This window comes from Gymnogyps californianus, chromosome 4 (assembly GCF_018139145.2).
Source record: "Gymnogyps californianus isolate 813 chromosome 4, ASM1813914v2, whole genome shotgun sequence".
In the NCBI taxonomy this organism is placed as follows: Eukaryota; Metazoa; Chordata; class Aves; order Accipitriformes; family Cathartidae; genus Gymnogyps; species Gymnogyps californianus.
Window position 1 is genome coordinate 18,882,647 of NC_059474.1, and position 15,140 is coordinate 18,897,786.

Sequence of the window (15,140 nt, forward strand, 5' to 3'; positions counted from 1 at the left end):
TTTCAGAAATTTCTGGATTGCAATAAAGTGCATTAAAAGATACATAAGTACCTTGTGGAGACGTTACTATTTGCTAAATGCCCCTTTGACAAATTCACATGATCTGACTAATATTTTCTCAGCTCTTAATCTAACATTCCAAACTTTTGAGCAACTTCATATAGCTGCCATGTTTTTAAAATTAACTTTTCTCGTATATGCTTCTCTTCAACTGTACTTCATGTGTACTTTTCTTCAAATCTTCTCTTATCTTCTTCCCTTCTCAAAGGTTTTTAAGACCAATGTTTTAAAGACCAGTCCTGACTAATGCATTGGACTTCAATTTTTTTACCAGTGGACTGAGGAGGCATTTGGATTTTTCAGTGAAATATAGAGCTTTTCCTTCTGTTTTGCTTAAAAGTTACTGCCTTTTTATGTCCAGAAGCTTATATCAGAGTACATGATTTTTAGATGCATTATTATTAGTTATAATCTATTAGTTATACACTTATCTTTTCCCTAGAAGTTTGTTCAAAAGAATTCACAGGAGTATGGCTTTACATATGGAGGAGGACCAAAAAAAGCTCCTAATGAAATGGAAATATCTGGTGCAAAATAGCTGACATGAAACTAAAATTTTAGTATCAATATACACTGTGACTGAACTTTTCCACATTCTGCAGCACCTAATTTTAAAGACCATCCCTGGCCCTGTTTTTAGTCTGTTAATGGAAATACGACCATTAACTTTGAAAATCTTCGCATGAAAATAAACCTAATACTACTTCATAATTTTACTAGAAAGGTTTTATGATTTGCCACTCCCTGTCATAAGTGACACTCAGTTTAGGCTGTTCATCTGTGGCATCAATGATGTGAATACAGTTCTTTCTATATACTTTTCTTTGATCGTGGGAAGGTCATTATTTCTTAGCAAAACCAGTATTTATGCCCATTGCAATATAAAACAAAATGGTTTGTTTGCTTTATCAACAATGTAGAAATTTGCTAAAATCTTAACATCTTTCATATGATATATGCATATAAACACACAATAATTACATGTGAATAACGAAAAATGCATTATCTGTGAGGCAATGTATTGAATAAATGTGAAACAAATTAAAATTGGGTAAAGGAATCTATTGAGGTATTAACTTCTTTACCTTAATATATTTAATTTGCCAATGCAGATTTCACTGAATTACATTTAACTTATCTTTGGGATTCCTACCTTAATATTTCTTAGGCAAAACTTAAAATATATTCCATTTGACTGCCTCAAAAATAGATGGTTTTGCTAATATGAGAGCTAATCCTGTCTGCTTAACACACACAAGAGAAATGATTTGTCATGCTCTTACTCAAATATCTTCTTAATCTGAAAATTACTGGTAAATCATGTGGCTTTATGCTTTTTTTTTTTTTTTTTAACTTTCTTATTTTAGTTGTCAGACATTTTTGTAGGTAGAATATTTAATCTGTTCTTTATTAGCATGTGTTCTATGCTGCCATTCACATCTTTGGCTTTCTTCATACCCTTGTGTCCTATCTTAAAAACGAATTAAATTCAGAGGACAGAGGATAATTTCAACAGTCAAGAGGATGTAGAGACACAGAACACAACAAGTGGACGAGAAACACGTGAAACCAGTGCTGCTTTCCAGAGTCGCTGGAAGTAGGTACTGGCCAGAATGAACACTGTTCCACCTGGGAACTGGTGTTTTGTGCAAAACTGAGGTTTTGTGCAAGTTTCTGTGGGTATTGAAGTAGAGGAGGCACCTTGAGGGTCCTTTCTGACTCTGCTAAGGGAAAGAAAATAACTCAAGCATGGAATAAATGAAAATTTTATACAGCATGAAGGGAAACTGGAGAAGGCCCATCTAGCTCTTCCAGAAAAACCCTCATAGATCTCTGACAGCTGTGCTACACTCCAAAGGTGTTGTTACTCTTAGATTTTATTTTCACATATGGCTCTTCACTACTGATAACTTTTCCTCAGCAATAATGTGAGTGAAGTTACTGTAAAAGAGGTAAGTAAGCAGCAACCACTTGTGAAAAGTATTCTCAGTTAAAAAACTTCATTTAGATTTTTGTGGCAAATTTATGGTGTAAGTCCATGTATTATTTAATGGGTAGTGAGAACTCCTGCCACACTGTCGGTCTCGCACAACGGTGGTATTCTCAACCTAGTGTTTCTGCTCAATGAGAACAGGTTGACAAGTCACTGCTTGTGATGAGCCAAGAGTATAACAGGATTACATCTATTTTTTGTGAACTTAATACAGTTACTCTGAACAGCTCAAGTAGTTTTTGTAGTATAACAACTCTCATCAAAAATAGGCTAATTAGAGAGGCTTTAACTTGACTCTAGGTGACTCAGGCTAATTGCACTGGAGCCGTACCCTGACAGATGCCAAAGTACTGAGCAAATAATTCTTTAAGAAGTGGTGCATTTTGCCTACAACCTGAATCTGTAACAATTAAGGAATGTAAAGCCTATCATCATTAATGGTGCTGTAGGGTTCAGAGCATGAGACGGCCCTTTCTGTGATGAAAAATTAAACAAATGCAGGTTTGGGACTTGCTTTTGAGTAAATGTGATGAATTGTTTAATAGCTTTAGAATGACAATTCTTGTTACTTTTTGATGTAATGCAGACTAAGGAGTCATCTGTCATTTACTGTCAATCCCCTGAGGAAATATGTGATAGAACAATTAGAATGGATGTTAACAGTTTGGCAAGCTTTAGGGCAACATTGACAGTGATTCCTTATATGCAAATATTTAGGAAACTGTCAACCAGATTTATTAATACACAGAATTAGAGCCTTTAAATTCTAAAGTGCAAGTAATACAGTTGTTCAAAATACATCTTTTGTTTTGTTAGGCAGCAATGGTATCACAGATTTCAACAATTCTTTTGCTGCTGAAGTTAGAAGCGACATTTAGTGGAGATAAGAACTCTGGAGGTACAGTTGTTGAGAAAGAAAAAAAGGTACTTTAATAGCCTCAAGGATTCCTGTAGCAAAGGGAGACCATTACTGTTTCCTCATTTTAAAAACAAACAAAAAAATCCCCAAAACCTGGCAGATGTTGCATATGATGAGAGATGTGTTGGCTCTGTACTGCAGTTCTTCAGATTTAGGAGCTGCACTGAATCCCATCACTGAAATCTATTTTCTGTTTTCTGACAGCTGTTTTTGCCATTTACTTTAAAAGCAGATGGGGAAAATGCAAAGAAGAGCTGTCAATTTTATTACCATGTATAATCAGCATCTGTGCAATACATCAGACTCATTGCACAGCTTACACTTTCTTCTATGTAGTAAAAATTCTTTTGGGATTTCTTGACAAGCTTCTTGCAGACTTTTTGTAAATGAGTAGATGCTGGAATTAAAAGTATAGATTAATTAACTGCTAAAGCCACTATTGTATTGACCAATTTTACTTAATCGAAATGTTATGTTCTGATTGTTTAATTATAAAATATATGGCTAATTTGCCACTCCATATTCAAATTAATGTTTTCTTAAGGAAGACATTTTATTAGTATGAAATACTTTTTTTTAGATAAATCTCCGACCCCTTAACGTGCATTTAGGTGCAGCACATCTCTGTGCGGTAATTTTTACCTTTCTCTACTGAGCAGGCTTAGTATATTGTTCCCCATCTGCATGATTTAAAATAAAAATGATTCTGTAGAGAACGGGGTGTTCTTCATTCCCAGTCTACCTTCTTTCCTAGTGCAGAAGTCTTTCATAGAAATGACTTTTTATTGTGGGAAAATAAGCTAGTTTAAAAGTGTCAGTATAAATAAGCATGTTGTCTGTCTCTGTAAGTGCGGAAGTAGTAATCAGTAATGGTGTGCTGCAGGCTTATAGTAGAGAACAGCATCCTCCTGGGAAGTGTCAAGTGATTTACATGTCACAGGGCTCTCTGGGGACCGGGTGGGAAGAATCCATCTACTGGCTGGGGACCTACTTTGATTTGATTTGATTAGGTTGGAAGTCACAACTGCAGAAGCACCTTTGTTTCTTAGAATAGTAGGTGGTTGTACATTACGGTGTCTGCAGTGATAAGCAGGAGGGAAAGATTTAGAAAAAGAAATGTTCACAGTACATTTCCTAGATAGGAGAGATTAGGGAATAGTCTTCAAAAAAGGTTTCAACCAGTTTGGCAGTGTTAAAAGACAGTAAAACACTTATGTATTGACGCAGGACTTCTTTGAAGTGAAACACTAAAAGGAGCAGGAGACTTAATACTAAGAGCATTAATTAGCGTTTCTGTGGTGATGGGCAGAGTACTTCTTATACATGAGGCAGTGCAGGCTTTGATGAAGCATGTACTTAACTGTCTTCCTCCATTATCTTATCTTATTAAATATGCTACTAAAACTGGCTGTGGCTTTTGAAAAAGAAACCACCAAGGCACTGTTTATGATACATAGATGATCATTTATAAAAAAGAATGTCTTCTGGGATGACTTTGAAAGGAGATGTTGTGCACAACATTTAATACAAGTTCCATGGAAAAATACTGATATTAGCCTTTTGTTCTTCTGTAATATAATGGTACTTCTGGCCATGTCATTTGCGAGCACTTAATAGCTGATTTTTTCAGTAATAGATAGCTACAACCCATCCTATTCCAGAATTAAAAATGTTTCATTTAATATCGGGAATTAATATAAAGGAGTTTTTAATTACTATGGGTTTTATCATTAGAATGTAAATTTCCTTTAGATATTAGTCTATCTGTGCTTTGTGACCCTGCAATATATCTAATTAGATTGTCTCTGGAATAGTGGATGCAAATTTGCACTCTGTGAAATTTAGCTGATTCTAGGAAGATAAAGCAGAAGATTAGAGGATAACAAAGCTTGAAAATGTGAATTTGATATACTTTCTTTACAGACAAAGTGAGGTATAAAAGATTTTTCTTCTGTATTTATATAATCTTATTTTTCCTTTCTTATACTAATCTCATTTTCTAAAATGTGATGTGTTTTAGTGCATACACTTTGGCGTGAGTTAAGAAAACACATACTTAGATGATCCTACTATAACAAATCCTTTATCCAGAAGAGCTTGTAAATTTATCCCAGCACTGCACAGTCTGTCTATTAGACTATAAATTTCTCAGTGAAAGGAAGTGTTAGGTAAAGTTGACATGGAGTTCATTTTACATATCCACCAGTGAATTGGTAGTTCAGTCTGTTAGAACCGCTAGAAAGTTAGCTTTCAGCGATATACTGTAGTAGGACTTCTTCAGGTTTTGGACCCATATAATTTGTAGACAAATTGGACAGCAGTAAATTAAATCTGCTATTCCATCTTCTCATGAAAAATGGCATACATGTATCCTGTAAGGTACTTCAGTTTATGGAACTAATATATTTTTAAATTAAAAGAGTAAACTGGAAAATTTTTTGTGTCTTAATGCTAGACCTTGCCTTTCTCAAGTTACACGCCATATTGTGTCTAGTTAAGAGCATTATATGTTTAAAGATAGGTGAACGTAGACTGGAGCCCCTCCAGCACTAGGTTAGAAATCTCTACGTCATGGGCTAACAAGCAGCATGTATAAATGAGGCTTGTGACATCCTCATGTGTGAGCATTGCCACTGCAATATCTCTTTCCCATATACACAGAGGCATTTTTCCCCAGTGTCTCTCTCTCCAGCAATTCAAGTCCTCCTCTGTAATATGGCCTAATCCTTCCCTGTCCTTTTTACCCCCCTCCCCTTTCCAGTCCTATGCGTATACCCTACGTGTTTCCCTGTGCAAGATATTCTTTGGCTGGTTTTCAAAGCTACACATCTGATAAATGTCTGGTCAAGCTATCCCTGGTGGTTAGGCAGTTGGTTGCTGCCAAATAGAGTGTGTAACAGGAATGGATGGATGGCTGCCATTCCCTTCATGGCTGGGTTAATTTGGTTTCTCAACTCCTTCCCATTGCTAAAATAAGGAAATTTTTAGAAATTTATTATCTGAAGGTTTTACCTCTCTTTGACCTAGCCAGCTGAGTAGAAAACTATCTAGATGATAAGCATGCATAATCTTTATTTTCTGGGGAAACTAAGCTAAAAATGTGGTGTAAGAACAGAAGTACTTGGGTTTGGTCTAACTTGGTGCTGACCTTTAATTTAAGCAAGTTTTTATTTATTCAGATGTTTTCCCTCTGCATCTACTCAAGTGTACTGGAGAAGAGTGACCTTGTTCCTTTATAGCCTAGTTAGGACTCCTGATCTGATGCAAAATGTGTTTTGTGGGTCCAAAAGGCTCAGCCAAAGCAAAGAAAGCAAATGAAAGAATATCGTGTTTGTGGAAAAAGTTAACAGTCTTGTGCCATGGGATTCCCTGCAGTGTTTAAAATATACCTGAAAACTGTAGCAAGGTGGCAACATTTTCCTAGTTAAGGACTTTTTTAAAACATGAACCCTGTCTAAAACAGCTCTGATGAAGTGAGATTTTCTGTGTGTCAAGAAGATTTTTTTGAGGCTTTTTTTTTTCTTGGCTTCTTTATAAGCCATTCAAGAACAAATTCTGCTAAGGTAAAGCATGGTCACACTTAAGAGATTTTGAGTATTAAATATATAAATATCTGCATCTGAACAAAACTTCACGAAGGCAGCAAAAAATCTTTCTTCAGTTCCACTATACTGTGATCTCTGGAGAAACTTTACAAAAAGAAACAATTATTGTTAGAATAGTTTCTTGGAAAGGCTTACTTGAAGTGAATATATGAGTTTATTAGTTATGCTGCACACGCAGAGACTCGTATGTCTCTTTATCAGAGCAAAAGTGAAACGGAAGAGAGTTAATAGGACAAGGGTAAAAGGAAAAAATAGTCTAATATTCCTGCATCTAGATTTAAAAAGGCTTTTTGACCTTAGATTCTGAGTCAATGTCCAAGTAATTTAAAATAGTGCAGTAAATTCTACAGAATTTTGATTCCTTATATGAAATAGATTTTTGGCATTCTCTTTATGTATGTAGATCATAGTAAGAGTTGATACCAGTGCATGAAAGAGGGAAATAGAAAGCTTATTAGATAAGCATGGTATGTAGTTTGAATAATACTGCCTTTTCCTGTTGTACTTTTTAGTATAAGTAGTTTCATTCCTTATATCTACATAATAGAAATTTTTGCACTGCCATAACCATGAAATACTGTGGTGTGTGAAGTAGCTTCTATTTTAAATGTGCTTATTGCTGAATCTGTTTTGCCTTGTTGGCAAGTGGGCCATAGGTCTGTATCAGCATAGATTTCCCATATGCAACGCTCTGGAAGTTCAAAAAATTCTTGGAAAACTGTTTCCATCAGCAAATTCACACTTTGCAGTATGGCAAGTTTCAGTCACAGTCACTATACATACAAAGCAAACGTGGCCAGTAACATAAACTACAATTTTAGATTAAAATACTTGTTTAAAGAAGTCAGAAGTGCGACTGTGCAATCCTAGTATTATATCTTAAAAAAAAAGTGTTACGTACTGTACCTAAAGAAATCATGTGTGCATGTTTAAAAATACAACATTTACCTTACTGCAGGTAGCAACATATGTTATTTGTTCTGTAGGAACATTCCTCTCCCCCTTCCTATGGTTTGCATATTTCAATGATTAACTCACAGAAGTCTTTAGACATTTCTAAATAAAATGTACTATAAAAATTGCTGTATGTGAATAATGCATTGGGAGTCAATTAACACTAACTCAAATTTGAATTTTTTAATGACAATTCTAGCTTAAATTTTACAAAAATCTTGTGTGCTCTGAAAATAAGTTTTCTTTAGATACAAAATCAAGATTGGGTTTTAATTTACAACATTGCACTCTATAGGTTAAAAGGTTTGGGTTTACATACAAAAACTGATTTTTTGGTAATGAAAACTGAAATGAAATGACCTTGTTTCTCAAGACAAAAATTATACTGAAAAAGAAAGCAAAAGCAGCCTTCTTTGTTAAAGTCTATCCCTTCTAGTTTGTTATGGCTTTAGATTGCTGTTTGGCTTGGGTTTTGTATTTTTATGTTGTTGCTATTCTTTTGCAGACGGTTAGAACAAAATTCAATCAAGGTCATACCTCCTGGAGCTTTCTCACCATATAAAAAGCTTCGAAGAATGTACGTACCCAATAATTTAGGTTTAATTTTTTATTTTCATATATATACACACACATATACATATAGGTATCTATATATAAAAATAAAAAACAAGTCAAGGTCATACAGAGGAAATGCAGTCAATGTGTGAGCATTTAAGAAAGTTTGACTGCTGGAAAATTAACTGATATGGCAGCCTGATTATTAAGACCATATAGCAACTTTGTTACATAATAATAATTGTTTTCTACGAAGTATTGAAATTATTTAATATGGTTCTGCATAGAAGCAATATGTTACTGTAGTGAACATTCTATTAAAAAAAAATAAAATAATGGCAATAAGCCACTGTTATTTTGGAATATCTTTGAGGCTGTGTAGTCCTGTGGCCATAGCAGACAGAGAATTCTTTATAAAATATACTTAAGCAATTAGGAAAAGTAAATCTTTTTGTCATTTTTTTCGAAGCATTTGAAAGGTCTGTTTTTAACCATGCATTTTGTTTCAGTGTACTGGCAATTTTAGTGGTTTTATATTAAAATTCTTTGGCCGTGTCTCACAAATATTTTAATTTCTGTCTCCCTTCCTCGCCTAATTCTGATTACATATTATTTTCACATTTACTATTTTGAAAATAGCTTGAATTAATTGAATCAAATTTCATTTATTTCAGTGACCTGAGCAATAACCAGATCTCTGAAGCAGCTCCAGACGCTTTCCAGGGCTTACGTTCACTCAATTCACTGTAGGTATCTGTTTGACCTGTAAAAATAGAAGCAAATTTCTCATATTCTTATAGTGAAATTATTTTGGATTTTTGGCTCCCTGCAGAATTTTCATAAAAATTTGATCAATTCTGAAAGCTGTAAAAATAATTTCTGAATGTTAGAGTGATAATTGAATGTTGTATCACAACTGGACACTAAAAATGTATGGGTTTTTTTATAAATACGTTCAGGGCAAAGAGTTGAAGAAAATCAAACATTTCTTTTATTCCCCAGTTAGTTTTTCTTACAAACAACAAATCCACTTACCAAGGTCCCTTGGCAAAATGTGTGATCCTGCTACCTCACAGGACCACAAGGATCTTGCAAGTATCAAGTTGTTGCTATTAAATTCCCTTCAGGAAAATGGACATTTCTTTTTTTTTAAAGTCAAAATCACATAGTATATGCCTTTCATAATGGCGGCTTTGTTTGCTTTATTATTTCCTCATACAGTGTCCTCTACGGCAATAAAATTACAGAACTTCCAAAGGGCCTATTTGAAGGACTCTTTTCTCTGCAATTGCTGTGAGTATTTTTTTAATATTTATTCTATTTTGGGATAACTCAGAAGGGTAAACATGATGAGAGATTTATGCCTGGAGAAGCAATGGCAGGAAATCCCATATGTAAGATCAGAGTATAATAAAACCAAATTATGTTAAAGCCAAAGGAGTCAAGACTGTTGTAGGCCAGCTTGCCATTCATCCACAAATTTGATCATATCTCAGTAAATGTCTCAGCCTAAAATGATTAAAATGAAACTATTCTCTTGTGTGGAATTTATAAGGATAAAACATATAAGATATGATACTGTCTTGCCCTGTAAACAGCAAATAATATGTATAAAGTTGTGTGGGAACCATAGGAGGAATATTTGTATGTTTTATACAGAGAAAATATGTAGTGGAAATGCTATGTAATTGTATTTCTAATTGTACCCATGGAAGAACAGAGTTGCAATACAGTTTCATTGATGACTTTTAATGTTTTCTGACATGGTGATATGTTTATGAAATGTTGTCAATATTTAGCAGAAGAGGCTGTGCACTAGTTCTACTGTGTAAAAGAAATTTGTGAAATAGGCCATAAAACAACGGTGATGTTTTTGGAAGAAATTGTCCCAGAATAACTGACTTGTTGATTTAAAGCTGCTTCTTAAAGAATTTAAAACTTCTTCCCACTTGATTAGAAGTATTTAATGTCCAGACTTCATAGTGTAGTGATTGGCAAAATGTCTGTTATTAACAACTCATTGAAGATGGCGAAACATTAAGTAAATAAAAAGAAAATGCAAGTTCTAGCACCACCTAGAGGTTTACATTTTGATTTATTTTAGTCACAAACTAGTATAGTAGTGGGGCAGTATGCATTCCTATTTTCCTTTAAAGAGATTTTAGTTATAAAAACGTATTTCAGATTTTGTAAAAAAAAAAAGGAAGAGACATCTCTGAATTTCTGTTTATTCTGTATTTAAAAAATGACCATAGCTTGATATACTTTGCACAGACAATACATTTCAGTCTAAGTAAATTTCTACTTGTGTGGTGAAACTTTTTATCAGAGCATTGGTTTTCAAATCCACCATTCCATTCCATTTCTGGCTGGAAATGGGGGGCGGGGGGCAGGGGGAGGAATTGGTTATAAAAATGCATCTAGTTGAGTGACATTTTTATTTTTTTTCTCTTCAAAAGCATGAAGGAATTGGTTTAGATTGGCTTGTTTGCTTTAACTTTAGAAGTCTGGGAGGTACAGGGAAGAAAAGGTTCCCTTTGAAGATGGAGAGGAAAAAGGATCCAAGACAGATTTGGATATATTCCATGCCACCAGTTTTTACTACAACTCTGTTAATGCGGCAGCATGCTGATTAGTAACATATAATTAAAAGTGCCACTGCACATCTCTTCCAGCTAATGAACACAGTGTTCAGTTCCTTTTTTGTTTGTTTATTTATTTGGCAAAAGGAACTAGTTTTTCTTGCAGATACTTGATTTTTTAGGCTTGTTTCTTTGCACAAATACCACACACACACATTCTACCAGCACATACAAGAAATGTGATTTTAGCTGAATAAACCCACACATTTCAACTCCAAGGTGCAAATATTTAGGAATAATTTCAGATCACCTTAATAAGATATTTCAATTCACTGAAATGCCTTATGTCACTGTAAATTAATATTTGTTACTGCATCTCTTGTTCTGGTTACAAATGCGCACAAAGAATTATCTGTGAAAAACGCTGAAGCTGCAGCGACACTGAGCAAATTCTTTCAATTTTATAATTGTCTTCCATTAAACAGATTATTGAATGCCAACAAGATCAATTGCCTGCGAGTTGATGCTTTTCAAGATCTGCACAACTTGAATCTTCTTTCTTTGTATGACAACAAGCTTCAGACCATTGCAAAAGGAACCTTCTCACCCCTACGTGCAATTCAGACCTTGTATGTATGCTCTTGTTTATGGTTGTCTTTAGTATGACTTCATATTCTACAATGTACTAAAAATATCGGGAACTGCTGAGATCGAAGGGAAATAATGTGTGAAATTATCATTTTTTTCTTCATGAAAGGCATTTGGCTCAGAACCCATTTATCTGTGACTGCCATCTGAAGTGGCTGGCGGATTATCTTCATACAAACCCCATTGAGACCAGTGGTGCCCGTTGCACCAGCCCCCGCCGTCTGGCAAACAAAAGGATTGGCCAGATCAAAAGCAAGAAATTCCGCTGCTCAGGTAATTTTCTTGGTTCAGCTGCTATTTTTCTTTTATTGGCAAAAACAGTGGTTATAGAAGTTCTAATGAAGGCAGCTGGCTCTCTACGGAATTACTAAACATTGCAGAATCTTTTTTAGTCCTTTGACTGAAGCGGGGGAAATCATGGAAGTCATAGACTATTGGATCACGGAACATTACTATAGTTAACACATTTGGCACTTTTTCTGAGTAGCATTAAATCTAACAAAAGAAATGCAATATATAATACTACAGAATGAAATGCTGAAGTTATTCACTACAAGTATCACCAACATAAATAATTTTGTAAAATTTCCACAAGACTCTGGAGTATGTGAAAGATCTAAAAATTTCTAGCTAAATATGGAAACATGACATATTCATTTTATACAGGGAGCTTACCTCATACTGAAATTTACTGTTTTCTTTTTTCTAATCTTATTCCATTTCCTACTTACATTTCTGTAAATCCTAACTTTTGTCATATGGTATCCAGCTGTTCCAGGTGCATTTCACATTCTACAATTTATTCAGTCTCAAGTGCAAATACCAGATGAGAACTGTTTGTTATCCATGTTCCAGATACATTTATGACTATTCACACTTTGTTGTTTATCAGCTCTTGTTGTGAATACACATTTTTTTCACTTAATTATCTGTAGTTAACTGTAGTCCATACTTAATCTAATAAAACTCATTCTTTGCTTGCTGACATTCAGGTGCATCTTCTATTTTTTTTTCTCTTTATTTAGCTAAAGAACAGTATTTCATTCCAGGTAGGTTTGGCTCTGCAGTAAGATTGACTAACTGCAGATACTCTCTCCCTTTCCCCCAAAAAGCAAAGTTTGTTAGAGCTTTTAGGAAACTGATGCATGTGTATTAACATTAGTCAATACCTGTAGCTAGTCATAGTTTCCCTTTGTAGATTACTAGTAGTTCTGTTTTCTGAATATAAGAGCTTAGCATGCAGCTCCATTTACTTTTTTTTGTCTCACAAATTTGCACACAACCTACCAAAATTATACCTCTACTTAAATTATTTAGAAGGTTGCACCTGCTAGTTCATATTTCAATTGACACCTTTACTTACCTTGTACCTTGCCTTTCTGCCACTACTGTTTTTAAAATGTAGCTCATGAGCTGCTTTTAAACACAGGAAACCATACTACCATCAAAGAGCTAGTACAACTTTAAAAAAAAAAACGTTTTACAAATGAACATTTTCTTGCCTTGCTTTCATGCTGTACACTGGCTGCAGCTACTGCTTGCTCACCCTCCTTGTGTTTACGAAATCACAGTGGAATGCTTGGAAAAGAAAGCTGATATTCTTCATTAAAGGCATTCTGTGGTCACATGCATACAATGAATCAGAAATGCTTTCCATTAAAGAAAATATGACTTTAGAGTTGGAGTGAAACAGCAATTTACACACCGCTTTAAGCTACAATAAGTCTATGATATTTTCACAAAAGATTTACTGATGTTGGCCCTAGCTCTTTGAAATGTGTTTCTTTATTTTACCTTGCTTGTCAGGTGTGTGCACTGATTTCTTAATAGAAAAAAAACAACGATGCACTTGCATTATGTTCCTAACAGATTATAAACAATTGATTGGCAAAAGAAACAAGGGCATAATGAATCTATTGATGAATTACAGTATGATTTGCAAGCAGGGTTTTCTACCATAGTTTAATATCTAGAAAAGTATCTACAATAATTGATTATGACACCAGTGCACTTGTTCTTTCAAGTACTATAGGTATATTGTCATTCTGCAGTGGTCTTTGTCTTTTAAGCTGGTGTGTTTAACAGCTCTTCTCCTAATGCTGTGTGATGTATTACTTAAATTTGCAGCAATCATGTGAAGTTCTTCATGCCCTCATACTAATAGGTTGGTTTGAATATGAAGAAAAGACAAAATACAAAATAAGGCAGCAATTTGTCAGCATTGGCAGCCGCGAAAATGTGTTTAAAGCAGCATAAAACAGAGGGGGATTCAATTTCTCAAACCTGTAGTACCACTCAGTTCCTTAATGAGTGGAACAGCTGTATTCCTGCCACAGAGTGACTTCTACTCAACCTTGCCAGCACAACTTTTGTCTCTGAGTTAGAATTGTTTTCATGCCAGCAAATGTCTTCACAGCCTGTTTATAATATGGCCACACATGCAGTTTAGGTTTGTTTACATACTCTTTAAAAAATGCTATTCCTGAAAAAAACCCCAAGAATTAAATTAATCAAAAAGTGCTACAAACTTGCTTCTTGAAATACAGCTTCTGTGCTTTCTCTTTCTATCAGGTTATCAGGGATATGCTGCATAAAATTATTTTAGTTGTTGAAGACCTTGTCCCTGAACATTTTAGTTGTTTACTTTAAACTGCTAACAGTGATTTACTCTGGATGCAGGAGGAAAAAAAATGTATTTGTAGCCTTGCTTATTGGGTATTTAAAAGTGCTAAAACAACTTCTTTACAATTCAGTAAATACTGTAAAAATGTTAGCATTTCTTTAAAAACTTAAATATTTTTTATATTTGTTTTAAATGTGTCATTGGGAGATCTTGCTCTGCAGACACTAGGAAGTCTTAGAATTTCTTTATAGTCATTTGGAAGACTAAAGGTATACAAGTATTAAATCATTAATTTGAAAAAATATTGTTTGTCTGCTAGCTCATAGAAATAGTCCATGTAGTTATATCTTATGTGTTACTTCGACATTTACAAATGCTAGATAACATAATATGTGATGACTGTTGGGGAGGGGGGGGTCCCTCCCCTGAGGAATCTGTTTCTCCTATGCTTCTTTGGTTTATTAAGGTTTTAAGTGGCATAGCCTGTATATATGTTCAAGGGAGCAGCTTTTAAAGAATACATTCAAAATAGTGAAGAATAATGCATGGGAGGCATTATCATCCTATGTGAAATCTGTAGTTAACCCCAGTCTTTTCTTCATTTTATAATGCCACTTAAAATGAATTATTCTTTCTCTCTGCTGAAGGTGGTACCCCTCAGCAACATCTTCTAATCAAACTAAAGTTGAGTAGAGAACATGTGAGCTTAGTTCATGTTTTTGTCTTAATTGGGATTACTCTGTCTTTCTTTCCTTCTTGGCTATCTTTACTTTTGCAGGAGTTCACCATTTTGGCTGTAAGTAAAGTTCAGTGTCTGAGCTAAATCACAATGTACCTCCCAGCCCTGATGCACATTCTACTAGTCTCAGTCTTTTCACCTTTGTCCGAGAAGAACCCACAGGTCCTTTCAGCTTCTCTTTGTTTTCTTTGTCACCCACCCTCAGTTCCTTACTGGATGTTTTCTCCTGATATGTTTAGGACGTTTTCTTTGACTGACTCTGGGAAATGGTGGAGGAAACTTTCAAAGTGGTTCATTTTTATTGTACTTTTTATTTAATCTGTGACAGTACTACTGTTACTGTGGCACTGGACATTCAGTAATAAGAATGCCATGTCATATAAGCGAGTATTAAACTCCAAATGCTTCTGTAACATACCTACTCCTTCGTCTTTTCCCTTGCTCTTACCCTTGGCCTAATGG

General features: G+C 34.7%; 1 protein-coding gene across 3 annotated transcripts in view; it reads left to right on the forward strand.

Annotated features, from left to right (window-relative positions):
* The window catches only part of SLIT2 (slit guidance ligand 2), a 270,443-nt gene that overhangs the window by 186,860 nt on the left and 68,443 nt on the right, over nt 1–15,140 (forward strand). For 2 of the 3 annotated variants that reach the window (XM_050895400.1, XM_050895398.1), the window contains 5 exons: nt 8,037–8,108; nt 8,761–8,832; nt 9,308–9,379; nt 11,154–11,297; nt 11,426–11,589. In XM_050895400.1, the coding sequence (XP_050751357.1) occupies nt 8,037–8,108; nt 8,761–8,832; nt 9,308–9,379; nt 11,154–11,297; nt 11,426–11,589 (524 nt within the window). Of the gene's footprint in view, nt 1–8,036; nt 8,109–8,760; nt 8,833–9,307; nt 9,380–11,153; nt 11,298–11,425; nt 11,590–12,341; nt 12,366–15,140 lie in introns of all 3 variants that reach the window. The other variant, XM_050895399.1, reaches the window with a different exon arrangement.